The sequence below is a fragment of the Ciona robusta genome, chromosome 7, assembly GCF_009617815.1.
Source record: "Ciona robusta chromosome 7, ASM961781v2".
In the NCBI taxonomy this organism is placed as follows: domain Eukaryota; kingdom Metazoa; phylum Chordata; class Ascidiacea; order Phlebobranchia; family Cionidae; genus Ciona; species Ciona robusta.
This window is the reverse complement of record NC_143241.1, coordinates 2039763-2067416: the sequence shown is the minus strand read 5'-3', so window position 1 is coordinate 2067416 and position 27654 is coordinate 2039763. Positions and strand designations below refer to the sequence as shown.

General features: G+C 38.3%; 2 protein-coding genes across 7 annotated transcripts in view; one reads left to right on the top strand and one right to left on the bottom strand.

Annotated features, from left to right (window-relative positions):
• The window catches only part of LOC149733413 (calcineurin-binding protein cabin-1-like), a 33497-nt gene extending 14918 nt beyond the window's left edge, over positions 1–18579 (top strand). For 4 of the 6 annotated variants that reach the window (XM_089881616.1, XM_089881615.1, XM_089881613.1 and 1 more), the window contains exons 36-45: positions 413–561; positions 950–1078; positions 9147–9409; positions 9467–9504; positions 15526–15750; positions 16103–16216; positions 16541–16783; positions 17050–17233; positions 17481–17717; positions 17938–18579. In XM_089881616.1, coding sequence (XP_089737742.1) covers positions 413–561; positions 950–1078; positions 9147–9409; positions 9467–9504; positions 15526–15750; positions 16103–16216; positions 16541–16783; positions 17050–17233; positions 17481–17717; positions 17938–18161 — 1806 coding nt within the window. In that variant the 3' untranslated portion in view covers positions 18162–18579. Of the gene's footprint in view, positions 1–412; positions 562–949; positions 1079–9146; positions 9410–9466; positions 9505–10708; positions 10848–15525; positions 15751–16102; positions 16217–16540; positions 16784–17049; positions 17234–17480; positions 17718–17937 lie in introns of those variants that run through there. The other 2 variants (XM_089881617.1, XR_016385358.1) reach the window with 2 other exon arrangements.
• A 231-nt stretch (positions 18580–18810) lies between these two features.
• LOC149733412 (cyclic nucleotide-gated channel alpha-3-like) lies at positions 18811–26719 on the bottom strand. Its single transcript, XM_089881620.1, has 17 exons — positions 26257–26719; positions 25133–25335; positions 24928–25069; positions 24701–24768; positions 24324–24521; positions 24079–24215; positions 23090–23240; positions 22648–22706; positions 22223–22284; positions 21880–22071; positions 21629–21783; positions 21368–21543; positions 20918–21041; positions 20321–20481; positions 19855–19976; positions 19452–19601; positions 18811–19244 (listed from the first exon to the last, which is right to left on the bottom strand). The coding sequence occupies exons 1-17, from the start codon at positions 26401–26403 to the stop codon at positions 18981–18983; spliced, it is 2511 nt and encodes an 836-aa protein (XP_089737746.1). The 5' UTR covers positions 26404–26719; the 3' UTR covers positions 18811–18980.
• Positions 26720–27654: the final 935 nt, after the last annotated feature.

The following is a 27654-nucleotide window of genomic DNA, read 5'->3' as shown; positions in this document are numbered from 1 at the left end:
CCGAAGCACTTCTTGAAACGTGGGATTTGGAAAAAGTTGGCCTATTGACCCAACACTCAGTAGCCTGTATTAGAAATTCTTTAAATGCAGTTTCCCTTTACCCTATTGTTGCAGCCTATGGTGGCACTCAATTACAGATTCATAACTACCAGCCTGATTTGCAGCTGGCTGAATATCGTGAGAAGTACTATGTGGCAACTGGGGTTATATTCCTTGAGACATTTATATTATTTTTTGTTCTTTTCAACATAGAAAACTTATCGTACCTTTTCCACCACCTCGGTCCCCTTTATTCTCTTCCGTTTATTTACGACGGAATGTTACCATAACTAAATAAATTTTAAAAGCGTGACGTTAGTAACCGTTTTTTTTTCATCGCCTTGTACTTAACCTTTTTTTTTCGTCTCAACAGCGCCTTCAGTGGTCAGTCGACCTGATTCTGGGCAGCTCGTCACCATGGCAACAGCAGGAACACATGCCGGGCCCTGGGTTGTTGTCCGACCGCAACAAGACCAACGTTTTTAACGGTGTATGGAGGATTCCAATTGATGATATTGACAGGTAGTACATTGAAGTTCAGCCAACCTGGTAACAAAGTGGTTAGCGTGGCCTCCAGTTCAGAGCCTTTGGGTTCAAGGCTCGTCGGTGCTACCATTGTGGATGTATATGTGTCTTTGAACTTGACACCGAACGGCAATTGCTTCAACCCAGTGGTCGTTAATCAACTCTCAGGCAGACATGAGATAAAAATAATCACCCTCAAAGTTACATGTGTAACTTGGTGGGTAAGCATTAGATGTATAGTACAAAACACCCGTTTTATAACGACCGCTCCCCGCCACTGGAAGATATTTAGGTTAATTTGATTTAGGTGTGTTCTTAAAACATCCGTTACGTCATAATCAAATTTATGACGTCGCAGTGTTGACCCCTTGTTGTTTTGTCACAGGCCCGGGAGCTTTTCATTCCATCTTTACCGCTGCGTGGCGCTGTTGATTGACGTCACGAGACAATTACGTCACACGGAAACTTTGTTATATTTGCATAACATGCTTAACAGGAATCCTGACCACGGAAAGTAAGTTATGCTTTTTTACATAACGTAATGTAAATATACCGGCGCTGTAGCATATTTGATTAGTACGCCTGTTTGCTGTAACCCAGAGGTAATAAGTTTAAGGTTCGTCGTTGCTAACATTGTGGATGTATGTATGGACAGTAAACCTAATGTCAAAAAAATGAATGACTGCCGAACCTAAAACCTGGCCGGTATTTAAACGATCTAGTCTGTGTGGTGACTTCAATACTTTCACGTTCAAATCTCGCTAAAGTAACTAATGTAAGCTGAAAATAAATATTATTATGACAATGTCACGACTCCGTTTTTTGTCGTTTTGCTGCCAATACGATTTTCATCATTTTTTAATTAATTTGATCTTCGCTACTGTATTCAAAAAGAAGTAAAATAATGTTTCTATTAATTTATAATGTTTGCTGTGTTTGTAGCCATAAACCATTTGCCGTTGTTAGCTTGACCGTGAGCATGAGAATAACAATCATAGTAACTCGAATCCAGTCCCCACCTACGAGGAACTAATTAAGAACACGAGTAGTTGTATTCGGTACCAACACTAGTTCATTGTGTATAATGCACAAGTGACGGGCTAAATTAAAACTCACAATCTGTCTCGTGGTCCAGAATCTGTTGGCGCCAAGCGTATTCTAAATAGCGCACTTCCAAGAAATGATAGACACAGTTATGCTTACGTTGGCACACCTTCTTGGGATTAAAACCTATTTAGAAACGTCCGCATTTTTCGCGAAATACCAGCGTTTTCTAAAGCTGGAATGACAACCGCAATACGCTTAAGACGCAAACTAACTCTTGATCTGTGATGTCATAGCGTGTTTTGTGACGTAACAATGAATGAAGTGCGTGCGTATGGTTAAACTGTGATAGCTACCTTGGACAAAGAAGTTATGACGACATAGTCGCTTTTATTGGCGCATAATCACAGACCTGCCTACGTAAGTTTTCCGCTCTCTAAATATTATTCGCTATTTCTGTAAAAGAACTTGTGTAGCCAAAACACGTACTTCAATGCCGACAGGAGAAATGAACAAGACAGAGGATTACTAGGATACGCAGCTATTATTTCTCTGTTATTTGTGGGACGAAAATAGCAAGTTTTCAGTTACAACAATGCATTTTTTGAAAAGGTCAGCTTTACACTAAAATTTTTTTTTGCTTGTGAGTGTAAAATTAGACAGATACTAAACTAACTAGAGGAATTGTTTTTCACAGTAAAATGAGATTTATTTTAAAAGTAAATAGGCAAACATTCTTACACGATTGTAAAAGTAAGATATAAAGTTCAATTTTCAAGCGTAGGGGTATTTTCATAAATTTTCAGTTTTCTTTTTGCATTAAGAATACTTGTTGGGTAGTCGTTTTAGTAGACAGAAACTTGCTTAATACAGTGGGCCATGTCAGTGGTTTTATTTGGGGTTTACACAAGCGCGTGGGGTTAACCAAGTTTGTTTGCGATAACCGAAACATAGGTTCTGGGATGCGTTTAAAATAAAATTTCGGTCATAATTAAAGTATTGGCAGAACGAAGGATCGAGTTAGCTGTTAGGAGAACCTATGTTTTTAGGAGTGAATTCTCATATGCCAGCGGTATATTCTGCTATTAATAGACAAAGTACACACGGACCCACTATGGCGTTTTACTACTTTCTCATTAAAGGCATGCAACAATACGACCAGAATGCTCACCAATTGCGTCGTTTTCCCAATAGCAATTACGAATTATAGCTTTGTAAGGGTAAAAGTAACCGAATTGTGATTTCGTACTTTTCGTAATCCGGTCGTTGTTTTGGAACTTACGCGATCATAGTTTAACATATATAGAGAACTGTAGGGTAAGATGGATACTGATGGCACCTAATATTTTATATTTTTAATCGTGTTGTTAACGAAAAGTAGGTGTTTTAATTCAAAATGTGCGTAATTCATATATTTAGTGTATAAATACAGCTTAGCTATAACTCTTCTATCGTACTTACAATTCACACACAAGCATCGCCGTAATAAGCTTTATAATACGCGAATGCCGTGTTCGCATTCCGTACTAAGGAAGCATAACCATTACCGCCGCACAAGTGGTTTAATTTGCCAGGTTGGCCATCAGGACATTACATTTACCCGGAGGTAATGAATGTGGACATTGGTGTTCTAAAGCTGGCTGAAGGTTAGAGTGGGCGTGTTGGGGCTTGCCTTCACGCCTTCTGCCCTTGTGTATGCACGATGCGGAAATGAACATTTTTTAATACATCGATGCCCTTTACCACAAAAGTGGCCGGGGGTTTGGGCTTTATTTCATGCGTTGTAAAATTTACAATGGCACTTTCCCAACGTTTAAATATAGTATGTTGGAGTAAGATGGCCCCTGTTCTCATTCTCTTCTATTGCCCCATTTGGTAGTAACCAAAAATATTACAAAAATAAATACCCATATCTTAACGATTCCAAAAAAGCGTTGTTATTTTTTAAAAACCCCGCCACGAACTATGTGACAGTATATATGCTAATGATGTCCATTTTAGTCCACACATATGTATGTTGTAAAATTAGACTTCCGAATTATTTGTGTATCAGCACCGACATCGGTCGAAAATTAGAAAAACCTTTTACAAAAAAATGGAATATACATTCTTTCTTTATCTTATGACTACAGGCGAAAATAAGTTAGATTTTTAATTCTAAACTCCGTTCCAATCTGATTACGGCTATCGTGACGGGGAGTGACGTTGTCTGTCTTAATCCGGTCTGTACCAACTGGTAGCGTTATCGCCACCTCCTTTTACCACAGATATGTAAACACAAACTAAGCATATTGTACCATGGCATTCCGCCAAATGCTATTTTAGTCGCCCGACGAAACGCATTTCGCAATAATAAATGAACCTTTAAACCGCCTATCTTTTTAGGAAGGAGGTTCAGATAGAAAGTGACAAACAATGTCTTAATCAAACACCGCTTATTAACGGTAGTGGTTTATAAGAAACTGTCGCATCCAAACGAGATGTATTGATTTCATTCATATATTATTTGTAAGTTTTATATACGGATGCAACAAATGTGGCCACTACCTTTTAATTTAACCCAAAACTTCGTTCAGACTCGCAGTCGTAAAATTCCCTTTTATTCTCTCGTTAAGTTTTATTGAGGTTGGGGATTTTTGTCAGCAACTGAAATCTACATTACTTGCCTGGGAATTTTCGCAGCCGGTGCAAAACTGTTACGTCCAATTGTTAAGCTGACATTTAACACCATTGTGTATACTGGAGTTAGATGCCACTGTGGTTCGAGTATAATCTACCGTAGCACTTGTTACGTAGCTTTACTCGCAGTAGTTGGTACATATGCAACAACAACGCAATGGTTTTTGTTAATCTCCTTTAGAATCAGCGGTTTAGAGTTAATCTGTAAGCGGACCAACTGAAGGAACGTACTTGCACGACCCCGCCACTCATGACATACCGATCATAGTTGCGCCTTGCAAGTAAACGGCATTGACATTATGTATATACTTCTTTACTGTTTTTTTTTTGTAAAAATAAAAGCAACATATTTTACAATCCCACACTTACATTTTAAAATGTCGTTTTTGGACCAAAATCTTTTTTAGGTCGTAAGGTTTTTTTCGCGGTTTAGCACGTCAGCATTATGTTATATACCATATACTATAAATGCCAAAATTTCGTCTGGCATGCTCAAACCTCAGTTGGTTTCCCTCGTCGATATTGTTAGTCAAACAAAAATTATTTGCAAAAGCTGTCTTGTGTAAGAACGCGTACCTACTGCCAGTAGAACAGGTATTTTACAGAGGATTAAATGGGATCCACGTTTTATTTTTGGTTACTGTGTAGTTGACATCCTATCGATTACCGATATTTTCGCGCAGCAATAAATGCAGAAGGTATAGAATCCCACAGGATGTACTCAAATTCGCATTTTTTGTTATCGATTAAACACAGATGTTAAACGATCGCAATACAGATAAAGGCCAAAGCACTCTGTTTTGTATTTACCGTCGTTTATAAGGGTTATTTAGCTTGCCTACGTCCTTAAAATATATCCAACAATCTTATAAATTGAACCGATAGTCAATCCAGACCTAGAACGGAATTTTTGACAGAAAACGCAGATTGTATTTACTACATTCTCTGATGCATTCGGTTATTGATTTGTAACTAATAAATTATAAATGAACTTGCTTGGTTTTTGGGACATAGAAAAACGAGTGTATTTAGTTTATATTTGAGAGGGTACTTTAGCAATACATTTTTGAAGCGAGCTGTTACAGCGAATATAATTACGAAACATTTCTCCTAAATCAAATTGACATGTGATTTCCGGTCATTCCTGTTCTAAAAACCATCAGAGGGATTCCTTAATATTATGGGAGCAAAAAACGACACTTTTTCTTTTTCTGTGTCTGCATTCTCGCTTCTTCACTCTTTCGCGGCAGTCACGCATCACTAACCAGACGCCGTGAACGGACTGATCCAGAAAGCAGCTTTTCAAGACGGGCGACAAAAGCATCTAACGAATGCGTCAATATAAGTCGATGTGAAACATGTAGTTTGTTGTAGAAAGTTGTACGCCGGGTGAAAGCGGCATAACTTAACTGTTACAAAGAAATGCAGATATATTTATTCTACTTATTATGAAGTACGTTGGGATTGTTTTATTGAGAAGTTGCAGTTAAATAGATAATAGTTACACTATACAGTTATACACAATGCTTTCTAAAGCGCTGACTTCAACTTTTGTTTTTTTTTAACATTTAGAGAAAGGCGGTTGTAGCTATTTAGTAGCGTGTTTTATGCTTGTGTAATGAATTATTGTAATCATGAAACGTATTTGTATTATTCAAAACATAATTTTTGTTTATTTGTTAAGTTACACTGCGTGTGGTAATTGCCATCGGCGTTTCTTCGTTTTTTTGTAGGAGCATTTCTGTGTTTTGCGGGGTGCCGTTAATTGGTTGAAGAAATGCTGCTGCATCTGTTTTTGTCTTGTAACATACAATAACAGGATAAGAATTGCAAAACAACAGTTAATTATAAACGCGCATTCTTACGTTTGTTATTTCCTCGTGGTCGCAGTGTTCAGTGTTTTTTACAATTTCGACAACTTGCGCTTAAACTGGAAAAGCCACCTCAGTGTTAGTTCAAGCCATAATTGTCGGCTGCTTGTGTAAACCAACACAGTGGTACGCCTCGCAGGTGCCCGCCTGCCCGACGTCATATCTCCCGTGACAGAACGCTTTCATACCCGATCTAAATATAACCAACACGCAGATAAGTATGTTGTTAGTGCCCGGGGGAGCAAGGTACTTCGTTTTTCTGGTTTGCTTAGCAGCAGTTTATAAAATACCAGACTGGATCGGGCACAATTTTCCAGCGGGATATGTTCTCAGTAGAAAATTGGTTCGCTGTCTCCAATTTAACCTTCCCATTTCTTCGTGTTTTGACATTCTAGTGTATTGCCAACGCCTGTTCACTTAGCCAATTTGACACCGTTTGTTTTTGTTGTCGATCGATAGTGCAAAGCCGAAAGGTGTCTTATATAAATGGTAGCTTTATTCTTTAGCGAAGAGGATTGGATTTAAATGTCCAGTTTAGCCCATTTACAATAGTCTGTATGTGATTATTATCTTAATGCTTGACGTATAAACACTATTTAAATTTACAATTTAAATGAAGCCTCAACATGTAAGATTTTTTTACCAAAGCCCACATATAATGGACTGCTGTAATATTCGTCTAAAAAAAACACGACACTACAGAAATCGTTCCAGGACAACGCATATCTGGGCTAAATTTAACAGATCGCCTGAAAACTCCGCTCACGACTCAGGCAGGCGTGCTGCGACGACCGATCGTATCGAAAACGTTCTTTCTACGAATTTTGCGGCCAATCTGTCGCGTTCTTACCAATCCCGATGACTAATGGTCCATTTGTGTATTTCCCTGGAAGTACTTTACCATGGTAAAGGACGTGTTTTTAATTACCTTTCCGCGAAGCAAGGCGAAAATACCCAATTCGTGCTGCGTTTAAGCAACGCCTACCAGCCGTGCAGCATAATTGCGATCTAGAAGTGCAATATCGCCTCGTGACCGCCGTTCAAGTCGCTTGAGCCAGGTCGTCGAGTAGCAATGCAAATAAACTTAGCTTTGGTCGTCGTTCACTTTCTATTGGGAGCTGAGAATTGATTGCTTTGTTTAGTTTCCACTCCCGTTAAAGGAGCCACTCGTCTTCAATAGCACACCACGATAGCTTGACGAAAACCCTTGAACTGTATAAACGGCTCTTACGTTTTATTTTTTATCTGCGCTTTTGTTGATGGCACCGCCATTACACTGGTAGGGTTGGTACTTCATCCAGGCTAGAATCCTTTATGGCAGCTGGTTTTCCCAAAAGTGAGACGTTTTTCTTCAATGTTGGCTATACTTAAAAAAACAGCATCAACAAACGCATGTTTTGATTGCTATTGTAAGTCCCTGCGGCCAGGAACGCCGGGGAACCTGCGATTTCGCCGCCGCAGTTAGCATACTACCTAAATATTGTTAGGCATATTAACTGCACTTAGAGGTTATACTTGTCAAACCCGATTTAATACTAGAGGCATAAATCATTTTCACGAGTATAGATGTTTTTTCTAAAGGTAGCGGTTTTCGTATATTACGCGATGCCACCACAGTTTACTTTAACTTTACATACTGTCGTTCTTTCAATGTCAGGTTCATATAGAACAACATAACTACATCCGTTAGTTTTGTTCCTCGTATTTAGTTAAACATTAAACCGACGTCTCAATCCTCCTCCTCATTCTCATTCTCCCTACTTACGCAATTGTCAGTAAACATTGAATTGCTTGTTGGTTTCATTTTTGTGTTTAATGTTTATTTCCAAAGATATAATACTGTGGGGAAAGATGAATACTTCACATAACATTCCAGATTTTCCAATCGTGTTTTTCCAATTAATAACACTAAGAGTCATAAGGTTACGGTTATTTAATTCTGTAAATATATTCTTTGTCTACTACCAGTGGACGATAAAAGATAATGAAAACATGGTCCATTTTATTTTAACCTACTATACATAATTCATTCCTACTAACAAGCTATCGTTTCGTCGTTGAACAAATTGACCACGCAATGCGATCCAACGTCACGTAACGCATTCGCTTTGCCAGTAATTGGTCTGCACAAAAAAAATGGTGAAACCGTTGGTCTGCACCTGTGTGAGCTGCGTGTTTAAGCTTTAGTAATGCATCGAGCACACTCAACAACAATATTAATGTTAGTAACAAACAATCACCCTCAAACTTACACGTGTTACCAAATCTTAAGTGGACACTAGGTGTACGAAGTAGAACATCCGTGTTGTAACAACCGCTGTTGTCGTACCCCGCGAGGATAAATAGGTCTAAAATGTAGCTCATTCAAACCCGTATCGTATGTATATAAGAAGTCCAGTTGTTGGGGTAAAGTCAAATTTGGCCTAAACGCTTGGCCTTCTGTTAATGACCTCACTAATATAAAATATAAAAATAGAATAAATTTTTAGTCACAACTTATGTTGTCAAACTGTTGGTAAGACAAGTATTACAGTTCATAAAAACAGATACCATTTTTTTTTCTTCCGAAAAATCGATTAAGGGCAATGGGTAGATTTCCGTGAATTCGATTTATTTGCTGTATGCCCTTTTCATTTTTAAGAAATCCTGTATTTGCCACTCATCTTTCATGGAAATTTTATATAGGGTTGCTCTAAAGCTCGCGTTCATGCTACCGGATGTAATAGACAAAACGGGGACTGACGCACTTTGTCTTGCGTCACTGTAAACATTGCTATTCACGAAACAATAGCTATGTATGCGGTATACGCAATAAAATCGAAAATCGCTCATACTAATACTTAGCAGAAGATGATCGTTAAAAATTGCTAGGTTAGCTAAAGCTAGTATGAAACCTAACACCATATTCTATTAAACAGGGGTTCACAGGAACCCAGTCGGCCCGGCTTCTTTTAAGCACCACGGCTAATAAACATATTTTTCTCACAGACGATATTTGCGCGACGAGGACAGGATACAGCTTGCTAGGCGAGCAATTGTTTACTGCCGAGCTCTGCTCAACCGAAAACTGCGCGCTATACCACTACCGCAGTTATTACCCTCTCCTAAAGATCACACGTACCATATTCCTTTCCACGGACCCCAGATTGTGACGTCATCGTTAAACCAATCTTTTGTGACGTCATCAGATCAAAGTGACCCTATACATCTCCACATAGCTGAACAAGTTTTCGCTCGCCCCCTACCCCCGGGTAAGCACATATAGTGTATGTAACGTTGCTTCATTCAATTACATCAATTTCTTGCAGACCTACTGACCTCGAAGACTTTTTCTTCCAAGTACCTGGTAAGTTGTGCTTGCGTAACAGCAATGAAATATTCATATATCGTATTTGTGTTGTGCCCGTTATCCAAACAACAGGCGGACAACGCCACATTCTAAATTTACCCAACTGACACACCTCATGCAGTCACGTATGTGGGAATCTTTTTTAGCATGTGGCGTTTTTAGCAGGCCAGCACTTATTCCGTCAATTCATTGTCTAATGTCTTTGTATATATATTTTGCTGACTACCTTATTTAGTATAGCCTATAACAATGGTAACGTTTGTTCGAATCGGGGAACATTTTTTAAAGAGCCAAGTTACCCGCAGCTAACTTGTAGCATCCAAACATAACTGTCTGTTTCATAAATGCCTGTTATAAGAATCCGTACACATTGTACCATCATTATTGCCATCTATATGGTTCAAAAAAACAGCATGCATATGCCATTTGTATTTCAATGCGAAAAGGGGAGTTGCTGTTATAAAGTAACGCATTCATATGCTGCTATAAGGTAGTCTATAATGTTTATACCGATCAGTTGGTGCTTTCTCTGATCTGGTTGTCCGCTTTATATTATAATGTATGGGCATTGTAGTAACCTGTAGCGATGGTGTGAAATTTACATAGCATGAATTGTAGAACCCGTTTGAGTCTGTTAGTCGAGTCGTCATTTAAATTTAATGGTTGCCTTATTAGGTTAGTTGGTTTGGTTATTCCGCACGTCGCTGTAATAAGTGATTGTATTGCAGCATTCAGGAGGATGCTTTGCTAAACTAATCCGCGCATAATGCTTTTTACAGGAAGTTTCCAACTTCTAGCTATATTTAGAAATATCTATGGAGCTATTTTTGGACCGATTGCGGTAACCTGTATACCTGCTGCGTTCCACACAAACCAAGAAAGTGTATACTGTTTATTCATAACGCTCGAAGCAATCGAATTTATCACTGGTCTGCATACGCAAGGCCAACCGCAGCGGCGGTTATTTGGGTTCGTAGAATTCAGCAACACTTGCCTGCAGCGATAAGATGAAATATACCAATAGTAATAAACAAAAAAAAATACTACCGGGATTGCGCCTTCAAAGCTGCAGGTGTACATTGTGTAGTATGAAAGGTATTTATTATTCCAGCTGTTTACTTATTAAACCAATACTGAACTTTCAGTTTGATTGATGTCCCACCGCTTGTGCACGAGCCAATAAAAGTATTTTTGCCATCAGGTCGCTGCGATGGCCACTGTGAAATAGCGAGGGGAACTCAGATTCGAGGGCTATTAAGTCTTAAACCGGGTCGTATGGCTTTCGCAACAACCTCAGCCAGCTATTTGTGTCGCTTTAATAGCTTGGGATTTCTGAACAAGTAAATAGTGGACCAATTTTGTGGATACGTGTAACGTGATTCATTAGCTGCGTTGTAAAATATAAAGCATCGCGCCTCGTGACTAGACGTACAGTTTTTCGCTATTTTTGCATTTCCAAAAATTTTGTAACCGTAATTGTGACTTTCGAGCACTTTTTAGTTTGCTTTAGTTAAATCAGCCTCTAGCTAAACTACCGCGCCGCTCGCCGATTTTCACGGCCGCTTTTCCAGTTGGGACGAACCTGTCGGCGAGAGAAGGAGACTTTTTCCGTCGCCTCCACGGCCCTGCTGGTCTCCGAGCCCCGCTCTAAAAATAGAAGATCGTTTCCGTCTGCTTTGCGCGCGCCGCACACTCGAGCGCCGCTCGTCTTAAAGTAAAGAACAAGCTCTAACGCGTGCACGAACACGCTTAAAAAAAGGCTTTGCCATCGTTGTCGCACTGCCTACCACACTCTCAACCATACAGCGCATCGTGTAGGAGGTATTATACGACCAGTTAGAATCTGAAAACTGACAACAGAAAGGCAGTCAAATTTTACGTTAGCCACCATTATCTACAAAGCGAAGTTTAGTGTGTTAGCCTTTGTAATATTGTATTAAGGTAATGACAAACAAAAGAAAAGCTTTGAATACTGCTGTTTTTGCTGTAGAAAGTTATAGACCTGCTAGTATATTTGATAGTAAGCTCATTAATCGTAAACTATCATGTTATGCACGCTTATGTGTTTGTTATGGCATGCGGCCAAACAAAACAAGCAATGTTTTCTGTCCTGGTATACTTAACTTATCAGCGTTTTGTTTGTCTATTATCTGAATAAGTCAGTCCTGTTTAGATAACTCAAATATTTCAGTAGCGCTGACTTGTACATGAGCATGATTTGAAAAATATGTTCAGTATTACCAGAAGTTGTTTGTTTAGTTTTTAAACCGAAGCACTTGAATTAACTTTGAGATAAACAATTGTATCAATAGATGAGCTGAAAGTTTACATTGAAACTGCTCAGAAAATCTCATTTTATTGTTGTGAACTTGTGAATATCAGCATGTAGCACAGTATTTATTCAGATGCTTGATAAATTTAGGAACGTAACCAAACGTTTAAACTACAACCAAATCCCCTTCTAGTTAAGTTACATTTGTTTTGTTGGTGTTTTGTTGTACTAGAAGATGAGTTCTACTGTTGTAACTTGTAAATATCAAGTGTTTGGGGAACGCTGTTTAATAGATTGTTTTTTTTTGTCTTGAATTTTTAAACCCACTGCCAAATATGTCCTGTTATAATTTTAGGATATATATTTGTTTAAAATGTTTTAGGAGTTTATATCATGTGTAACAGCCTGTTTATATCATGTGTAACATCAGTGTGGTACCGAGAACATTCTCCTAAAGTTTAAACCATCCCAGAAGCTTTTAACAAACAATTTGGGAAAAATTAAATTGACATTCAGTTCATTTTTTTGACTTGTAATAACATTAAATTTATTGAAACATTTACAGTCTATGTGTATTAGCCTGTTTATATCATGTGTAACATTGTAAATGAAAAAACTGCATCTCAATTACCTTACTTTGGTATGGTTAGCTCTTAAAAATTCCCTTTAGTTCATAGAACTGTTGACTTTACTTGGTATTGAACACACTGTCCTACCTAAAGCTGTTCATTTTTCTAGACCAATCTCCCATTACAGTTACAGTCAGGATATAGGCCTGCTATAAATTTAGGCCAACTGTTTATCTAACACACCAAGACACTTATGTTGCACCTGGTCCAACTTTGTTGTTCCAAAGTGCTTGTGCAATTACAGATAAGGGCCAGATGTGGATCTCTGTATATTGAACTATGCTATTGTTTTCAGGTTACTTCGTTTATTATTGTGATAAGCATCCGTTTGGACTTGCTATTTTCAGTAAATTGGTATGCCCTTTGTTAGCTTAGGTCCCCCTAAGCCAGGGCATGACTCATACTCAGGTCGGTCCTCTAATTTACATTGTGCAGTGTCACGCCGGTGCATCTAATGCATTTTTTGCTTTCGATACGCCCTCCTTAATACATGCATGATACAACCGTTCATAATATAATGTTATAAACGCCAACGCAATGAAGCCGAAGTAACAACGCGACGAGTTTGGGTTATTTCTGTAAATAATTCTTGTTTATTATGAAATGAGACAAGCAAAGATAACTACAACATGTTCATTGTTCATCTTACCCACTCGACTATATTAACAGTGAAACTTGTTTAGTCATGTGGTTCTTTGTAAGCAGTAAACATAAATTACATTGATTTTTGAGGAGTAAGTTATACACCTCGATTCTGAGATAACAAATGTTGTGTTTGCGCATATTTGTACAAAGCAACCTTGTAATTTTTTTAGCTCCATGGAAAAATCATCCCAACTAACCATTAAACACCCAGATCTCCCCCATGATAAAATATACCGATGCACTTCCTTCTAGTATTTTTAGTCTATTAAAGCCTTGTATATACCATACGTTCCAAAATGCTTGTTTTTTTTTGTGTTTTTTTCGCGTCAAGTTACTAAATTCCTTGTGTAGATTTGCGCTTTCCTTATTCTACGCCTTATTTGCACATTTGTCACGAACTCCAAACGTTAAGCTTTGTACTGGTTCGATTACTGTAATATATATAATGAATGAGAGGCTTACCGCATGCTTTGCAAGGTCTGCCTATTGATTTTCCCCAAGCTGCTTGCCAACAGCCGCTGCTGATCCGGCGTGGCCCTCTCGCCTTCAACTATGAATAAATCATACTTCTAACGCCACTTAACCTCAACCGTTTGTTCAGATTTCGAAACCTTTAGCGCCCAAAATGTTAGTTTACTCCCATAGGCAGCTCACGTCAAAAACATGCTGGTTTAGTGATTTTACTAGTTTACTCCTATTGGTAATTCCTGTCGCGTGTAAACATGTTTATTGTCCTGCACAGGCATCACACTGTTTGAAATTGAAAATCTGGGGTTATATTGTTTAAAATCAGTTACACCCATATATGGTACTTTATTGGATGGTGTATGTAATACTGTATACTGTGGTACTTTTGCTCTACTCGTTTGCATGGATACCTCGAAGCAGGGTAAAATATATTTTTAACAGGGTTGCTAATACATATGATATTATGATGTAACCCCGATTTTATAAGTTTTGTCACCATAGCCACTCATAACATAACGCAATGAATCACGAAACATCAGTTAATCAGCAAAAAATTCACGACAACGCTGACGATATGCTTTTGAATTCTCAAACCTCTCTCTTTGCAATATGTTGCCTTTGTTTCACGGTATTTCGTCAGCCGTGCGCAAACACACCCCTTCTGTTGACTCGCTTCGAAATGGCGACTATATTTAGCCGGCCGTTTTATCAATTCTAACGAAAATCAATACCCACTGGTGAGTCATACTTGGATGATCATAAAGGCTATCCAATAAAGGGGTAGCAAAACTGCGTGACCGATTTCCGTCTATGCGGAAACATGTTTTTCAACCCGGGTGCTGATACTTCAGCTGTATCCTGTATAACGTGTATATTGCACTGCCTGCCACACCAGTGGTTCATACATTTTTAAACACAAGACAAACGAGAATATACCATAAGATATAAAAACTGCCCCGTTTTTGTAAAAAAAGATCTACATGTGCGTGCGATTTACGGAGTTATAAATAAACCCGAATTGCATTTTCCCTTCAAATGTACTGGAACCACCTTGATTCCCCACATCCTCCTTTAATTTCCGATGTTGCGGAACCAAAACGGTAATTGCAGGTCTGAGCGCGAGCACTCACCCCTCTTATCAAACCTAACTTTACAATCCGCTCTTTCACGGAAAATGTCACTTGGCTTAACCAATCGTCGCCGCACCTGCCCACCCTTTATGTTGCAACAATCGATTTTCGCCGAGCTCGTAATCTCGTCGCTGTTTTCTGCAATTCTCTGCCCCCGGAGCGAGTCATTCGGTTCAAAGAAACTGGTTTATTCTGGCCTTTTCCAGATCGGTCCGCTCAATTCCCTGTCAATTGCAGCTTATTAAACCCAATCCGTACCCTTGTTTATTGCGAACAGCCTCCAGCCACCAAGCCAGACTCATTTTCCCGACAACTTATCTACCCGCAGTATGAACTCGCATTAACATTCAACAACCAAACTCCGCTATGTGTATTTCGTCACTGGTAAAGTTTCTTATGGTGCCGAGCCCACACTGGCAAAAACATTGTCGTTACCAAGTGTTGGATACGAGCTTTTGTATTCTAGTAGAACATTTACAGCAGTTACAGTACATTTTTACGGGGTTACCTTTTGTTTTAAATTATTGCACTACACTGAAAGTTTACAGCAGTTTTAAAAAAAATTACGAGTTGACGAACCAGATAATTGCAACTCGTATATTAGTTGCTGTTAGAAAAGTTAGCACATATGCACAATGCAAAGGCGTTAATAGTTTACCATATATAGCTGCATTTGTTTATAAGTCGATCAGTTTAAAAGCAGTCATTTCTTGATCGCTTGAGTTCACGAAACGTGATCTTCGCTGTCTCGTTCCATTCAGTGGTGTCTGCGGTTGATATTCAGCGCCGAGTCACACAATACCTATAAATATCCTCAAGCTTCACCAGCCATATCGAATTTTCGGTGAAATTAACAATCTACCGTTTTCTCTAGATACCGCAGCTACATAGCGACACGTATACTGCTAGTATGACCTCTGGTAAACCCACCAGCGCCGACGAATGCCTTAGTGCCGTTATAGAAGCTTACAAGGTGTACCAAGAAACACAGAAACACCCGGATTCTACGACCAAAGTCGACGTTCAGACCGACGTGGACGACATTACTCATCAGCGACTTCTAGCGGACGCTTACCACAAATACACATGCTTAGTCGGAGTGAGTGTTTGTGTAAATTTTCTGAAGTAAACAACCGCATAAACAACAGTGTGTGGTGTGGACTCTTAATTCACCATTCATCATATACTCTGTGCAACAACATCTCACAAAGTTAAATCCTGGTCGCTGTCGATAATATGACTTCCTCCTCTACAACTTTGTTACAAATCAACAACAATTCTTTTTGAGTTTAGACAAATAAAAATAAACTTTACATTAAAAGTTTAAATTTGTAACTTAATTATGTATAATAGGACTATCAGCATATGCTGTTTTTGTATAGTGTATTTTTTGCGACGAACTTTTTATTATTTATGTATTGGTGCTGTTATAAACAATGTCTTGTGTTTAGAAGCGCTCCCATTCCTCCTCCTCTCCCACTGCTCCTCTCACTCCCTCCAAAGTAGGAGAAGTTTTGGAGCAAGCCATCCGATTTTGCCAACAGCACATCGCTCATAAGAAACAGGTTCGAAAAATCTTATAGTTTTGCTACTTAACGTGAAACACGTTACACTTAACATTATGTCGTTGGTTTTTAGCTTAAAAACGTATTTTTATATATAGTGACTCGATGTAAGATGACCCATCTTTTCCGTTTTATCATCTAGATTGGTAGTAAACAAATAATGTTTACCTGTTAATTGTTTAAACACGATTGAGAAAAAGTGATGTTATATGCTAACGTCTAACGGACAACGGTATTTATCTTACCCCATAGTATTGTTTGTATTTTAGGTTTGTTACTCTTATATATTGTACTCTATTTTTATAATATGTTCCATCTCCTCAGTTGCAGGCAGCTACACAGTCTTCAAAATCTTCCGTATCTTCCACGACGTCCGGAGGTTGCAAGAGCAGAGTCCCGGAGCACTCCAAGGGTCACGGAGAAGTAACAAAAGCCGACAGCTCAGAGGCTGCAGCAAATCACGTCAAGGAACTGTCGCTTGCATCGCCAAGAAAAGAACCAAAGTCAGACAAGAACCAACAGTGTCCAGTTACTTCAACAAGTCTACAAACCAACGGTCAGGAAGGGGTAAGATTTAAAGCATACTTTTTAAGTCGCTCTGCTCAAGAGTGTATCCCTATTTTAAGATGTGTTTTCATTTTGTTTTATTGTAACGTTTTGTGTTTAGCAAAAAGTATTAACGGGACTATATAGTCGTATCCTCATGACTCTGTAAGAGCTTTGTTATTTGTTAATAACACAGCTTATAAAATATTGTTTATTATTTATATACCACCCCACACTACGGTGCGTAAATTTGAATATACTTTTGTTTAACATCGTGTGCTTACCAGGTGACCATCGTCCAAAAAGATGGCATAAAATACACACGAATCGTCCCACCTACTCGACCCTTACCACAATCAAGCTTAACCCATTCCGCACAAAGCGCCTTCACTTCCACGCAGAAGGAAGGGGAAAAAGACAGTAAACGGCCGAAAATGGACCCCAAACTTGGCCACTTGGCCGACATGAAAGGTGGAAATATATTGTATTTAGAATACTTTTACATGTTAAGTATGACGTATTAAGTGGAACCTCTGCCTTTAGTTATGGTGATATTATTCACTGGCGCCGTTACACAGTGGCTAGCACGCATGCGTTTAACCAAGAATAGCCAGGTTCGAGGCTTGATGATGCTACCGTTGTGGCGTATAAGACTTAAATAAATAATACACGCACTCACAATTGTGGTACAAGTTTTTTAAATAATCAAATCCATCAGGCGAAGGTTTACGCAATAAACTAGTTCGTTCGACTTCCGTGCCCGTCACCAATGCGGGGATGCTGCATGTTTTCCCGGAGGATAGTTCCGACTCTGAGAATAAACCTCCGATGCATCATCGACATCGTCTTATCGCTCGAACCAGCTCCTCCGTCTCTGATTACACAAAAAATAAACTTAAACTGTCCATCCTAGCCAAGACGTCGGCTGCTTTGGTTCGGAAACCGAGTATAACAGGTCAGTTAGATGTTACATCGGTTGTAAAGCCGATAATACGTTTTTTCTGTTTTACATTTAAAAAAACGCAAAAATATAGTAGGTTAGGAAAGATGGACCATGTTTTCTTTTCTTTTTAAGAAAAAGGTTATTTGCCAAAGCTTCAACTAGGAAATGTGAGATGTTATGTACTAACGGATGTATGATTGTACGTTTTTTAAATTCCGATTTTTTCTTTTAGATCAAGAAATGATGCAGATCCATGACGACCCGGATGCCGAAGAGTCTTCCTCGGGTAGTGAGGACGAAGATGATGCTGGCGCCTCTACCTCATGGCGAGGGAAGAGGAAATACTCCGATGAAGCCCCTCCTGCTCTTTCCACCGTCAACCAAGCTGTCCAATGCATCACAAGTCAATTATCTCCAATCCACACCGCCGTCATCACAACTGCTGGTTCAACGTAGCGTCTCTGTTTCCCGCCGGTGATTACCCGGTCGTTAATAATCGCCATGTCAACAATTTTCGTCTCCTGAACCATTTTCTTATAGTCGGTCGCTGTCACCCCGCGTGACTGGCGACACCGAGACGATGTTTCCCGCCCGTCCAATTTCTTGTCTGTTTTTTTGTCGTTTTTCAAAATCAAAACACATTCCTTTGACGGATTCTGAACAGAAGACTTCTATCTGCAGAACATACGGCAAACAGCCACCGTCATCCCCAGCGCAGCATTCCGTATTTTTTTCGTTTTCTTTCCGCTTTGTTGCTGCTTCGTAAAAATGAGATTTCTATTGTGATTAATTTGCTCATAAAGCATTCCTCTTATTTCCTCCGACCACCGGAATGTGAATAAACCGAATAAATGAGCTGAACGGTAAACATAAACTTATTGGAACAAGCAAGATACCAGTAAAGCGGTTAGTTAGCCTGCCTTAGCCACACCAGCAATAACCAAGCGTAACGCCAGTTGTGCCTGCTGATGGTTTGTCCAAATTGCCGGTCGTAGAAAAGTCTCGAAGGCACATTTTAATGCGTAACAACCGTGAATAAGATAAGTTTGATTCCACGCTATCTTCTTCCAAGTTAAAAGCCCTGTGTCGTCTCGAGCCCGTCGTGTTGATAAGAAATACGATTTATTTAAAAAGATTAACATTGAACACCAAAACACACAGTAAGAACAAGCTGAACGAAAATTATAGTCCAGAAATAAAAGTTTTAGATTTCAATCTCTTTTGCTACAAAAGTGACCAGTGACATTAATTTATCATGACGTATCTGTGACGTAATCATGACGTATCTGTAACGTCATCCTGATGCTCCGCTGCATCATCGCTCGTCTCAGCAATACTGTCCTCCATAACAGATACAGGAATAATGTTTTTCTTTTTCCGCGACAAAATTGATGAATTACTCCCGAGTCCGCTGTCCACGCTATAAGTTCGCTTCGAAATCAACAAATTTCGTGAACTGTTGTTCTTGTTCAGTGTTTCCGAGTAACTTTTCGACTCCCGTGGGTGATCGTAGGAAGTCGCTGCCGTGCTGATTTTATCCTAAATACACAAAAGTAAAACTCACCAAGATCAGTATATAGGTATAAGAGCATGTTGAAAGGTAACGTGGATACCGTAAGGGCATAATGTCCCATATTTCCAAATCGTGATTTTAACAATCAACAACACTGTTTTAGAGTTGTAAGGATACAACCATCCACTATGACTACGTTATACAATGTTAGCTTGTTATTCATCCTATCTTACCACCAGCAACTTGACATCATCTTGAAGGATGCTGATCTCTTGATTCTTTGCTCTCAGCTCCTCTCTGAGCTGAAGAATCACTTCACCCTCCTCCGACTTCGGAACCATTCTCTCTGTTTCTTCCTCCACAAATCTTCTAACCAGACTCTCCTGAGAAAATGATTCCAAACATCAAGAAACATAGAATGGTAATACACAGTAGCACAATGGTGTACGTGCTACTATAATTTTCTTCTCTTTCTGGTATTTGTCGAATTTAACCGACGAAAATTCACATTTAAAACCTACATTTTTTTTTAAATTCGTGACAAATGTTTTTTGTCTACGACAAAAAAAGGAATTTAATGTGTTTCGTATGCGATTAAAAATCGTTTTATATAATTGTTTTGGTCATGTCTCTTACCACGTTGCGTAGAAACACCGAGACGTTTTCTTGAGTGCTTCGATTGCTGACATCAGTGGTTTGTTTGAATTCGTTGTGACCGGAACTCGTCGGTCTTTGCTGTCGTGTAGTAGGTTGTGTTTCTACAAGTGAATGGACGAAGTTCGTGATAGCATCATGGCGTGATTGATTCGTGGTCTTATCATGACGCAATCACATATAAAATCTTTTAAACCAAATGTCTATAGCATTGTGCCGAAGAGTAAAGGCGCGTGGTGAATTTATCAGGCTCAACATTGGACAACAAAGGTGACCGGTTTATCTTTGTGTTTTTATAGATCTTAAAAACAATCTTCTAAACATAAAATCACATTTCGACGATATAACAGCAAATTAAACTTGCCTCAAATTTCGTATTCCAATAACGTTATATTTAATTTAACTACAGCTGCTTCGAAAATGAACACAATATATAAATAATACAAACCCTCGCTTGGTTGCTTTTCGATAGTTGCATCTTGTGACCCTTTTCTACTCCCAGAACTTGTGGACTTCTTTTGTTTTTCGTTTCTTGATGGTTTTCGAATCGATCGCCATTTCTTTGCAGCTTTCAAGGCAACTGCCGCCTTTGGATCATCACTTGCTTTGCTGTAACCAACAACGCTAGTTAAAATATGGATAAAATGATTTTCGGTGTGTATTGCTATGTTATACTATGTTTGATATGCTGGCCGAGACACGCAAGGGTCCCAGAAAAAATGAAGGCTTTTTTATTCTCGAATAAAAGGTTCTAAGTATATAGTAGGATGGGGAAAGATGGGACACCTTTACGTTCTATTTTCCCGTCTCATTTCATAGTAAACAAAGAACATTCAAAGTAAACTGTATCCTCACGACTTCCATAGACCGTTATTTACTGTTTAAAATACGATGAGAATATTTGGATAATATGTGCTTAAGGTATCCCACCTTCCCCCACAGTATATACTATATACACTTTAAAAATAAAAACTTTGATTCCGTAAAACTATATACGTGCCTTTATTGTTCGTGTGGCATACATAACATAGATAAAAATTAATACCCTTTGGCAAATGCTTGTAAATTTGTAAAACTGGTCACTCTCTTAGCCTCCGACACAGACTCGGGTCTGTTTGATGATTCCTTCAGTCGTTGACGACCGAAGGTTTGGAGAAGTTGTTTGGCTTCTGCACGAAAAACATATATTGGATATTTGTTTTTTTTCTTGAGGAACATCGGTGCATTAAAAACTTTGGTTAAAACTTTTGATATTTATCCAACTTTTTCAGCGTATAACGAAACTTTATATATTACTGTAAGAAAGATGGATTAGCACAAATTAACTTCTAACTTTATTTTGACCCATTATGATACGGATATATGAGTCTACAATAATTCTGGTTTATTAATAAATTGGACGATATAAAATAGATTGAAAATCTGATCTATTTTAACGCAACCTAGTATATGGGCAAGGCCAGACGAATTTTACTATCTGGGTCATCCTTCTTACCTGGGTAATATTCCATCGCTTGTTCCACGTCTTCAGCGGAGATGGTGAAGATTTCAGAGTACCCCACACTTCTAACATTCGCCACTCTCTTCCGAACTCCTCCCATTAAATCTAAAACTCCAATTTCCCCGAAGAAGTCTCCTGTCTTTAGTCTTGCAAGCATGGTGCCTGAATCACTGCGAAAGACATTCAGTAAACTGGAGTCACCGGTATTCGCCTGGTCGGTTTATGGATTACAGTATATTCGTTGTTCACACAAACCTTACAACTTCCAGAATCCCGTTACTTATGATGTATAACTGCCTCGCTGCTTCTCCTTGGCGGCATATCATATCTCCAGGAGTAAATATGTACGTCTTCATTTTCAAAACTAAATGATACAGAAACTCTGGCTGGGCAAGCCGAAATATGGAAACCTAAGAAATAATTGACAGAAATGATTTAATTGCTCCCAATGATTTGTAGTTCTTTTTCATAAAATTCTGGTACATAGTTACAAGCGCAGTTCCTACCTTTCGCAATGAAGTTAAATTGACGTGAATTGCCAGTTCGACTTTGATAGTGTCAGGCAGCATTCCAAGACTATTGACATCAGCTGTACCATCTAATGCCCCTACCGACCAAGAGTAATCGTACCAACGTAGCACTCTTCGACACAAACTCTTCGGGACACCTTTTGACTTCATGAACGTTTTAGCGTTGTCCTGTAACGCGAGTGAATGTTGACACATTTTTTAAAAACAGATGTGTACTTAGTTTTAGTGAGTGGATTTGAAAATATCATATTATTTTTAAACATTTGAAGTTAAATGCTTACCAATCCACGTACAAAATTACGCTGCAATTTTTACTTACAACCATCTTCTCAAACTCCTGTCTGCTGGCATTCTTTTTCGAGATGACGCTCCCCACTTGTCCTGGAAAACATGAATAATTAACTAACCGCTATATTTAAAGTGATTGAATTTGGCGCAAAGCGGGGGTAAATTGTTGGTTATGCTCTGAGATTTGGTAACCCGCAGTTATGGTTTTCTCTGTCCTTGGTTTATTTGGAAAAGAATGACCTCGCATTTTAACTGCTGAATTGTGTTTATAAGCAGGCCAGGCCTTATGGAAGGCGAATACGATATTACAATGTCTGTTGGTTTAGCATCCGCCCATGACCAGGAAGACGTGTAAAAACAGCACAGAAATAGGCTGTCATATATACGTCAGCTTTATTGGTAAAGCCGAAACCTATATATGGGACACGTATATTGTGTTTGGTGATTGTCTCTTACCTACAACGGTGGCGAAGAGAAATATCCCAAGGAAATACGCAGCAAGCGTACAGATATACCTGGAATTGTACATTTATTATGCATGAGAAAAGCTCTAAAAAGCAATTTAGTTTGGATATGACATAAACACAGTAATTACCCAAAAAGTGCCCAAAGATACTTTATTAATAATTAATCAGAGAAAAATGAGATATATACACATATATGATATATTATATAATATATATATATTTAGGTATATATTATAAATTGCGACACTAAAACTATTTTGTATATGGACAAACATTCCATTAATTAATACGACTCGTTTATAACTTAGCAATTTGATATTAACTTCAGATTTGGAACATTTACACTTTACATACAAGATTTTATAATTCGTACCCGGATATAGGTGCTAAGTTTAAACAGTTTAACTTGAATTACAAGGGTTCATACTTACTCCATGTCTGTGGAAGGCGACTGTTTTTCACCAATTGTGGTGAGTGTAAGGCAAGACCAGTATATTGAGTGGAGATACTTTCGTTTGAGTGTATACCATTCACTATCGTTTTTTCCAAGTTGTAACGGGTAAGCCCACCCTCTAGTTTCACCTATTCACGAAACAAGACTATAAAGTTTACGATGTAGGAAACCCAAGGTATAAGCAGAATAGTTATGTCGTGTATTAAAACTTCACACCGTTAAAAATAAGTGTACTCTTTAAACCTTTTTACCTCTGGAACCTGACCATGTGCCCGTTTTGCGAAAACGTTGGCGGATAAAGCAGTGTTTGGTTTAACAAACACACCATTTTATATAGGTCGTTGTCGTGGCTTGAATTCGCACTCGTTTTATTCGATTTTAAAAAGGCGGAAGATCAATATCTTATCTTGGTTTGGCCGTTATAGTGCGTAGGCAATCGTGTTGTAACGCTTGTGGTATATGACGTCAGGAATTAACTTATCGGTAAAGGCGTGTGTTTTGTGGTTACACTTAGCAAAAACTGATGCTGGAGCCGTCCCATTAACTTAGTGTGGAATTTCCGTACAGGGTTGAAACAAAGAAGCGAAGCGCGTCTTTTGTATTGACTTTCTTTTTTCCAGAAATGATGGGACACTTTTTCATTCTACCTTTTCGTCGTTCCATTTAGTAATAAACAAAAAAAAAACATTTAAAGAATTATAAAACTGTATCCTCATAAAGAATTATAAAACCGTATTCACATGGTAAAACACGATCCGAATATTATGTTCTATATATAAAGGTGTACCGTCTCCCCATCCAACTATATATAGTACGATACGTAAGATGCTGGATACCGTAAGCACAACATATCCTTTTATCGTGTTTTTTTTTTATTTACTTCAAAATTAAACAATAAAAGCTAATAAAAATACTGACCATCTTATCCCAATTGTTTAAATATACCGCTATAGTGGCTATACGTACCCACTGGCAGATGAAAATTTTCGCTTTCGCTGATCATATAGTAGAAGCATGCGAACCAATGCATGGTAAGCATGAGTGTATGGCTGAGAATAATAACTCTCAATGCGTTAGGATAAGACGTCATTCCCTCGGCTTTTCTGAAAATATTAAAAATTGATTGACGCATTTTGTATACCGCTGGGTTTAAAGTAATTTTAGCATGACCCGTGGTTTAGATAAATGTTTTGTGTTGTTGTAGAGTTTACCTGTAGAACTGCTTCGCTCGATACAGTTTTAGGAAACGGGGAAACCTTATCAGAGGTTCAAAGGCTCCAATAGTAAAGTACAAGAGGTCGAGCGGCAGAAGGCACAGGACGTCTAGCACAAAATACTTTGAATAGAAGTAATGCTTGGCGAGACGCTTTGAGTCAAAAACAAGAAGTCCACTTTCGAGGTAGCCAGTCCTACATAACATGCATATAGTAATGATAATTATCACGACACATTTTTATTGTAAAGTCAACGAGGTTGTAACGTCTCATATACAAGGTTTCTTTGGGATAATAGCCATTTTTTGAAATTAAAAAAAAACAGCAACGTTACAATAAAACTTTAGTTCACTATAGAAAACAGCATGTTTTACCTTGCGCTTACAAAGATGTCAAGAACGTAAATGAAGTCACAGGAGTAGTCCATAATCACCCAACCTACCTGAAATAATAACAAAACTTGTGTGTTGTGCAGCTAGAACGACGACATGTTATTAACTAAGTTTTACTTTTAGCTGTAATATAATGATTGTAATTTTAAATAACGGTCGTCTATTTTTAATAAGCTGTATATAGACATAATGTCTGTCTAAGACATTACCGGTATCGTATTTTTAAGCTCCGAAAACGCTTGTCTTGCTATCAAAGACCACGCACTGTAGACCCAAGCCAACGTCACCAGTCCCAACCAAATGAACAGAGGTTTGCCTTCAGGATTAAATATGAAACGGTGCGATACTTTTCTGTGTAAAAATTAAGATTACAGAGCGCACATAGTCTACGGAACTGTCAAAAATTCCACATACAATGTAAATGCGTCTTCGTCGCTACCAGCAATTGGAATTCCTTGGCAGAAGGTAAATCTTCGTGCGGCTGACGGGTTTTCCTCACTTTCGGGTGGAACTGTAAACTTTTCAAGCAATGTTTCCATCTGAGATCCACTTTCGGCATCAACACTTCCATTGCGTGTGCTGGATTTTCTCTCCAGTGGAAAGATACGACTTGTTGCCTACAGTTGTGCAAAGGATTTAATGCAGCAAATGTTCCTTTGTTTCGTATAGGTATAGACAAGACTATTTATTTAGTCCATATAATCCCTATAAAGTCCAAGCTATCGAAATATAAATATGTGTTTACAACCTATCATGAGAATTGAATATTTTCAATATAATCCAACACACAATTAGAATATACCCCTGCTGCGTCATTACGCGTTACGTGACTTTCGTATCGATATTCGATAATCAAAGACGGCAATTAAAATTTAAACCACGCGATAACGAGCTTAGAGAGAAACCGCATTTGTTTATGTTTAATATAACCACACATTTTTCCCAATTGTTTTATTATGAAATTCGCCTTTGGCACATAATATCCAAATATCCTGATCGTGTTATCAACAATTAACAATGGTCCATTGGAGTCGTGGGAATAAGGTTTAATAATTCTTTGAATGTTCTTTGTTTACTACCAAATGGGACGAGAAAATAAAATGAAAAAGGTGTCTCATCTTTCCCATCCTAATACTAATAAATGTTCAACAAGCACATTGGAACACAGTTGTGTGTGAAAACTTCTTAATTGGCATAAGTCTAAACACATGCACCTAAATTTTGTATTTAATTCTCCGAAACAATAGCGAAGAATTAAACTAAATAAAAATGGAATAAAAGTCTCGTATATAGTGTTAAAAGATGGAACAGATTTTTATTATATTTTTTCGTCCACTTTGGTAGAGCAGTCAAGGAATTATAAACTCGTATTTTCACGGCTCCCATAAACCGTTGTTAAGTGTTTAAAACACGATCAGGATAATATGTGCGATAGATGTCTTTTATCCCACCCTATGTATATATATCAAGGCGTGGCCGTGGAACCTACAGAATACTGGTTATGTACGACACTATATATATATATATATATATCTTACCCGAAGTAAGTTGACAATTTTCTTAAAAGACCTTCCGCTGCCCTCCTTATTTTGGGGGGCATTGACGACATCGGGGCTTTCTTGCATCGGCTTACCGGCTACCGGCAGCCCTCTTCCCGCCGTGTCGTTTCGCATTTCCCCGTTCATTCTTGTCGGGCGGAAAATCTCACAACAATTTAACACCTTACCTAAAGTAAACCAATGAAACCTGTATCAACCTTAAACAGAAAAGTAACCTATATCGTTACCAAAATATATTTGAATGGTAAATCTTGAAGGGACAGTCGCTTTTAAAGTAAATATCAGATCAGTCTGCATATTATGGGGCAACTTCTTCGATTTTCTGGTGTTTTGTGAACTGCCTAATCATTTCTCTTGGGAACTTATCATCGTATTGTTAATACTGCGAGACTACGTTTGAATACTACAAGTGTCAGAAGCTTTTGTAGCAAGCATTCATGGCTGAATTATTAATAGGAACGCCACTCCGGAAATCTGAACATACCTTGGAGTCAACTTTAGCGAAGCTACCTATAAAAGTATATACATTACCATCGAACAAAACGTATTTAAATATTAACTAAAATGAATGACATTTTTTGTTAAAGCCACTAATAGTATTCCTTAACATCAATCGGTTTAATTGTATAATATGCTGATGATGTGTCCCTGGCAAAGTGGACAAGACACAATTTCCATTTTATCTTATAGGTCGATTTTGCTTGCGTAAATCCTGGACCTTCAGAAATCACTGAATGCTGTCTACGTACTCGCATTGATTATAGCATAGCCTATACATATGTATAGGCTATGATGTATATAGGCCTATAGGCTATGATTATAGCAAGCCCCAAAGGCAGGCTTTGTATGAAAAAGGGTAGATTTTCTAAAGAATACCGTAGTCGTAGTGTGAAAATGGGATAAAATAACAAATCGATCACCCAAAAAGAAAGAACATATAACCTACGAAAATATCGATGTATTAGGTTGTTAATAACTGCACGTGCGCTAACGAATGCGACCAGCCGAAAATATTAATGTGTACCCAATTAGCCCACAATAAAAAAGAACCACATCTGCTGTTTTTTGAACCTAAGGGACCATAAAGTGCTTACACCTCAACTAATTTGTGTTTGCATTACTGAAGTGTAGCAACACCTACCGTAAATTACATAATGGGGTACGTATGTTCTTCTGGTTACATGTCGAATACTTGATGCGTCAAACTTATTACAAGAAATAAATTAGCTAATAAGAATATATATTAGAGTGGGGTAAGTTGGGACTCGGAGTAAGATGGTACATTTTAGACTTTGTTTTTCGGGTACTCATTTGATGACAGATGAAAAAAATGTCACAGTATTATTCGACAATATTTTTTATGGTCCAACAAAGTGC

Excerpts from the sequence above, each read along its gene's own strand:
- LOC149733412 (XM_089881620.1), bottom strand. The coding sequence starts at position 26,403 with ATGAACGGGGAAATGCGAAACGACACGGCGGGAAGAGGGCTGCCGGTA. Across the intron at positions 22,285-22,647 it reads TCTCTTCGCCACCGTTGTAG|GACAAGTGGGGAGCGTCATC; the intron begins GTAAGAGACAAT and ends CATGTTTTCCAG. Across the intron at positions 21,544-21,628 it reads GGGATTCTGGAAGTTGTAAG|TGATTCAGGCACCATGCTTG; the intron begins GTTTGTGTGAAC and ends TGTCTTTCGCAG.